Below are 6,000 nucleotides of genomic sequence, written 5' to 3'. Positions count from 1 at the left end.
AGCATCTGCTTTTTTGCTATTTCTGCTTAACTACAATCATGATGTGAGTTTCAGACAAAAACTTTTGTGAATTTTCAGCTGAAGAATTTCTAGTCCACCTCCACTTGCTAAGATACTCCACCAGGATCTAGAATGGTCTTATTTTAAAATTTTCTACTGTGCTTCTGAGGGTAAGCTTCTCGAAGTACAGAAATGCCAGTCCTTGTAATGGGAGAATTCTGTTGTTCAGGGTGGTAATCCTCTGACTGAGGTAGAAACCGAGCTTAGGCAATAGCAAGGCTACCACTGAGTTACAGAGAGGGCTGGGGTCGCTCCAGAACAGACAGGGCAGAAAAGCCAGGGCAGGCCAACTGTGAAGGCAGAGACGTATTGGTAACATTTTAAAGGGACAACTCAGGAGTAGAAGTATTTTAGCGTTTTGAAGTTGCAATAATTGTAGTTGCAGCATTTGTGAACATAAATTCGACCCTGGAAACTGTATGTCAGATCTCTGCAGAATCTCTGACACACCAGATACGATAACTGGAGGGTGCCACCTGTAATAAGAAGGAATCAGAGAAAAATCAGCCAGCGATCTAAGTTCTTTAAAGACAAGTCACATGTGGCACTAGTCCTGTCTGTAAACATTTAATAGGGCATCAGGGGTAGGTCTGGGGTTGGCTTCCCATCTTGTACTTCCCAAGGGGACTCAGGCAGGGAGAGGAAGACATCACGGGTCCCCTGCAGGAGTTATTTGCCTAAGTTCCCTGGAAAACCTCAACCCTCTGTACTCATGTTTCTTCTTCCTAGCTCGTTTCCCCAAGTCCTCTTCAGTCTGCATGCACAGGGTCCCGTACCCAGGGGTATGTGGCACTTCGGTTCCTCTCTTGAATTTTGACCTTAGCCCGAGATAGATATTTGCTCTCCTAAGAATTTTCTAGGAATCTCACAGCACCTCCCCGGGCCCTCTAACTTACCCTGGAAGATCTTTAAGATCATGCAGCTCTCATAATTCTTAGCAACACAGACTCCAAAGCCTCTTCTACAGTGATCTGTCTGTGTACGAAGGTGGCAGGTTATGCATCTCAGTGGTGTCACTGCTGGAGAGCACAGAGCTGGTGTAAGGCCAGGGGAGGCAGAGACTTAGAAGAAATGGCACCCCACTCCAGCACTCTTGCCTGGAAAATCCCATGGACGGAGGAGCCTGGTGGGCTGCAGTCCATGAGGTCGCTAAGAGTCGGACATGACTAAGCAACTTCAGTTTCCACTTTTCACTTTCATGCATTGGAGAAGGAAATGGCAACCCACTCCAGTGTTTCTGCCTGGAGAATCGCAGGGACGGGGGAGCCTAGTGGGCTGCCGTCTATGGGGTCACACAGAGTCAGACACGACTGAAGCAATTTAGCAGCAGCCTAGCAGCAGACCTATCTAGACCTGGGAGTGGGCTTGCGAGTGTTTGGGATCAGGGAGTGAGCAGTTTGAGCTCTCACCAACTCCACATCCGGAAAAATGTCATTGTGAGAGCAAAAGGATTCTGACCCCCAATTTAGCCCTTTTAACCTGGTAAAAGTGAAGTGTCTACTCTTTCGTGACCCCATGGACTGCTCTCCAGTCTCCTCTGTCCATGGAATTCTCCAGGCAAGAAAACTGGAGTGGGTAGCCATTCCCTTTTCCAGGGGATCTTCCCAACCCTGGGATTGAACTGAAGGCGGATTCTTTACCATCTGAGCCACCAGGGAAGCCCCTTTAACCTGGTAACTTTGAGCAAAGATTTAGCCTCTATGGCATGGATTTTCCGGCTTAAAGATGATTCTGTTAATGCTAACCTGGCTTACTTGGCAGCAATGTAGATAGAGTGGGATAATAAGGCTGAATGCTTTAAAGTGTTTGACCCATTACTCTGATGGGATTTCTGATATTCATCACTTAGATATGGTTAGGTGATATAATCTGTTTTGAACTTCAAACTGAATCTATGTGAAAGCCTCCTGAATCATATACCATAGTCAGTGCCACTTTATGTGGTACTGTGGGGTGAACTGATTGAAATAAAGTTTAATTTTAAAAAATGCTCCTTAATACACCTATATGAGAAAGTATCATTTCTTGAGCATCTCGTTTGGGCCATGTTCTCTTTCCTTATTATCTGATTTAATGCTCACAAAAGCCTTGTAACTAAGTATTTCCCCATTTCCCAGATGAGCAACCAGAGAATTTAAGACAGTGACTGAATTATTTTTTAACCTGTCTGATCCCAGTGCATCCAGTATTTTCTTTACTACAATCACTTGTTTGAATATAAAAATCCCTGGTAAGGGTATCAAAACCCTTGATGTCACTAAAGCCAACTATGAAATTATTCACTGCAGACTGACCAGCTCCGTCAGCAAATAGGGCACAGATTTATATATGGGAAGAATGTACTGAAGGATATCTTGCTAAGAGTTTTGATTATGGGGAATGGTAGGGACAAATTGGTAGGGGAGCCCTAGAGGGGCAGCCATAGAGGCTTGAGCCCTTGGTGGGGAATGGTAGAATGTTATAAAGGTCAGACAAGTTGGCACGGAGGCCCAGGGAGCACTCTAAAGGCTGGCTTCCCCTCCCATATAAATGTAGTCAAGACTCAGCCCAGCCTGGACACCACCCACACATACAGAGTGTCCCAGGGAGCCCCCTCGATCCTGGCTCTGGAGCCCGCTTCTCAAGTCTCTTGACTCACCCAAGGGGCAGCCGAGGAGGAATAAAAGCAACAAGAAGTGTCTGCCCATCTTGACAGAGAAGTCCCTCGCACAGGAAGAAAAGAAGCCAGGGGCAGCACACACAGGCCTGTAGGCTACAAGAGGAAACCTTGCCCTTCATCACAGGGCAGGGATTATTCATGCCTGAGGGGAACCAGGCCCACAGTCATCTCTGGGCGCTGCAGTTTCTTGCTTTCTCTGCCTATCACAGAGGATAGTAGTTAAAAAATGTTGGCATTTACATGAAGTTAACTTTTTTTTTGTATATATATATACTATTCATCATAGTAATTATTATTAATGTAGTTATTATTCTTATTCTAATTTCACAGAGAAGGAAGCTAAGGCCTGGTGAGGTCCAGTATCTTTCCCAAGATCACATATCTAGTGACTTATAGTGCCAGGATTCAGAGCAAGATCTTCTCGTTCCAGAAGCCATACCTTTAACCATTTTGATTGAATGCCTCTTGGAGGTTTGTTCATACATTCAACTAATATTCATTGAGCACTTTTATAGGCCAAGCACAGTTTCGTGTATGAGAGCAGGGCAACAAATAAGATCAAAAAAAAGCTCACCTAGCTGCACGTCTTATGGGTGAGCAAAAGAAGAGTGAAGGAAGTGAAAAGATGGGATCATCCATGACTAAGCTGGGCCTTCCAATTAGAACTTCTGATGCTCAGCCCAGAACTCTCTCATTTTACCAGAAATCTGTTTCCCAAGGCCAGGAGACATTTACTTTGTAGGGCTGTGAAATCGTCTCTAGGATTATCACATGGCTTGATCTTTTGAGAATTTATATTGTGTATCTGGCCAGTTTGGCCCAGATGCTTTAGGGATCTGTCTCTACAAAAATTAACTCAGGTGAGGTTCACCATGGGTAAACCACTGAAAACCATGACTGGTTCAGGCACTGTCAGTCTCTGACAGTTCACTGACCCATCAGTGAACATATGGTACTTTGGCTAGAGATAATAGGAATCTGCTATCGTGAACTCATTTAATGACATGTTCTTTAGCTGTAGGAACGGTATGTCCTTCAAAATGTCTCAAGTATGACATTTTTAGAGGACAGGTAACAACTGGGTGAAATCAAGCCTTAGCTCAAGTGCCATGAAATTTATGATGTTTCTTTTAAATGAGCACAGTGTTGAGTCCATCTCTGCCTAAGAAGAGAACCATAGGCCTTTAACATGAGTCTGTTCCTTTGAAAATAATTGATTCTAGAATCGAAGTCAACTTTGTGAAGTCTATGAATCCAGTTTTCTATCTTCTATCTTTCAGAAGAAGATGTGAGAAACTGGGATAGCACTTTTCAAGAGTTTCCAAAGGCTTATCAAGAAGGCAAGCTTCTGGGCCTTTGTGTGCCACCTGTTTCCTCTTCTCTGTCTTTAAAGAGAGTGACTCTAGAATTAAAGCAAAGGAAGAAGAAATTCTAGGTTAAACTACAGAGGGTTTGCCCAATTTCTATGCTACTGCCTTCAAGGTGCCCTCTGGCAGATATTTTCTGAAAGCCCCACTGAGTTTGGAACCTCTTTCCTATTTCCAGTTAGGACTGTAGAATTTTGCAATGCCACCCACGCACTAGGTTCTCTGGTCTTACTTCTCGTCCCTCACCCATCAAATTTTCTCTTGGAAACAATGTACTGTGGTATCTAAAGTAGAATGGATATTTGTAGATGTGAATCTGGAACTCAAAATAGAGGTCAGAGGTAGAGATGTAAAACTGGGCATCATCAGCACGTGGGTGACCTCAAGCTCGAGCTGTGAGAACAGACCCAGTTCTCATGCAGTCTTCAATGACTCAGAACTCAATTAGTTCCCAGCTGCTAACCCACCCAAAGCAAATTAATCAGTTTGTTCTGAAACTGATGGTGTCTCCAAAGTTCATTCCAGAAGAAGCTGTCAGTCTTTCCATCTTTTCCAACACCCAAAGCCCAAGGGAAGCCTTGATGAAACAACATATGACATGATGCTCCCAATTATCATCTTCACAGCTCTTGACCCTTGGATGCCAAAACCACAGCCACAGCTACTCCATCACCAGCTTTCCTGGCCAGGTGCCCTTTCCCACACGTGGCTCCTTTGACTGAAGTTTCTGACACCTACTCTAGCAAAAGGACCCAGAATGCTCCTTGCCGGGAGCCGGTGAGGCATTCCACTCGTGACAAAGTTCATGAGGAAGGAAGCTCAACATACGCAAAAGGTGGGATCGAGCCTCAGGAGTCCCCCCGGATATTCTCGAGCATCTACCCCCCAAAAACCAGAGTCTGCCTACTTTATTGCTTTGTGCTCTCACCTCTGACTTTACTGGGGGCTGTTCCCTACCACCATCTCACTCTCTCTGTCAAAGAGTTAACTTACAGGTCCAATTAATAAAGTTCCTGGGCAATTAGGAGTGTTTAAATCCAAACCGCTCAGATGGCTCTCTAACTCGCCTGACAAATTTACCCGGACTCCTACAGCTATGCATACGATTGTTTACAGTCTCCCAGCCTCGAGAGGCACGGGGAAGCTTAAGATATTCAAATAGCTTAGAGCCTCTCAGAGAGTTAGAAACTGTCAGAATAAGACTAGTAAGGGATTTCATTGATGAGCCAATGTTTGTTGCCAAGTTTTCACATCCCCTGAATTGTATCCTTGAATATGTATTAATTAATAGTTTGTATGTAGAAAAAATAAGTAGTGGCCTTGGTGTTAGTAACTTTAGACCCTTAAGGTAATAAATTCTTTCCTTTGTTGTAAACCCATTACACATCCGCCCTATAGGAATGCAATTTTATCTTCGGAAGATGGCGCCAAACCTTAAAATAATTACTCTTAGAGAAAATAAGTCTTTGTTGATAAGTCCTTGTCAAGAGTCATAAAATGTTAATAGGCCTTCTGGCCAGAAGATGATGTAAATCACCTAAACCATTTGTATACGATAAATTTGCAGGAAAGAAACCCTGGTTTTTGATAAGGATCAAAAACTGCTGACTTTGCATCCCCTATTATCCTCTATGTGTAACTTAGGGTATATAAGCCCCTGTTGAAAATAAAGCTACGGGCCTTGCTCACCAAAGCTTGGTCTCCCCATGTCATTCTTCCCTTTAACTTCCAGCTGAGTCTCCATCTGGAGTGCGGAACCCACCACGCTTACTAATTATGCCTGGGCTTCTAAGATCCGACCGGGGAGGCCTCAGTGTCTCCTCTCCTTCAGGAGAACGGAAGGACGCCTGCGGCTTATGTAAGTGGTGCAAACTTCTTGTCTTGAAGTTTTATTGGTCTCCCGAGTAAACCAAG

At 44.2% G+C, this 6,000-nt stretch overlaps 1 protein-coding gene across 2 annotated transcripts; it reads right to left on the bottom strand.

Annotated features, from left to right (window-relative positions):
• Positions 1 to 299: 299 nt before the first annotated feature.
• On the bottom strand, positions 300 to 2,782 carry PATE3 (prostate and testis expressed 3). Of its 2 annotated transcripts, none has more exons than XM_061406354.1 (3): positions 2,699 to 2,782; positions 957 to 1,079; positions 300 to 536 (listed from the first exon to the last, which is right to left on the bottom strand). In XM_061406354.1, exons 1-3 carry the CDS (start codon positions 2,745 to 2,747, stop codon positions 394 to 396), a joined length of 315 nt encoding a protein of 104 aa, XP_061262338.1. In that variant the 5' UTR covers positions 2,748 to 2,782; the 3' UTR covers positions 300 to 393. The 2 variants fall into 2 exon arrangements, with proteins under 2 accessions (XP_061262338.1, XP_061262340.1); XM_061406356.1 differs by having other exon boundaries at positions 957 to 1,076.
• Positions 2,783 to 6,000: the final 3,218 nt, after the last annotated feature.

This window comes from Bos javanicus, chromosome 29, assembly GCF_032452875.1.
Source record: "Bos javanicus breed banteng chromosome 29, ARS-OSU_banteng_1.0, whole genome shotgun sequence".
In the NCBI taxonomy this organism is placed as follows: Eukaryota; Metazoa; Chordata; class Mammalia; order Artiodactyla; family Bovidae; genus Bos; species Bos javanicus.
This window is presented reverse-complemented; position numbering and strand designations above follow the sequence as displayed.

Bases quoted from the DNA above. Each gene is read 5' to 3' on its own strand.
- PATE3 (XM_061406354.1), bottom strand. From the start codon at position 2,747: ATGGGCAGACACTTCTTGTTGCTTTTATTCCTCCTCGGCTGCCCCTTG. The intron at 1,080-2,698 runs GTGAGTCAAGAG...TGTGCTCTCCAG, and splicing joins CCTCCTCGGCTGCCCCTTGG to CAGTGACACCACTGAGATGC. The intron at 537-956 runs GTAAGTTAGAGG...TTCTTATTACAG, and splicing joins GATCTTAAAGATCTTCCAGG to GTGGCACCCTCCAGTTATCG.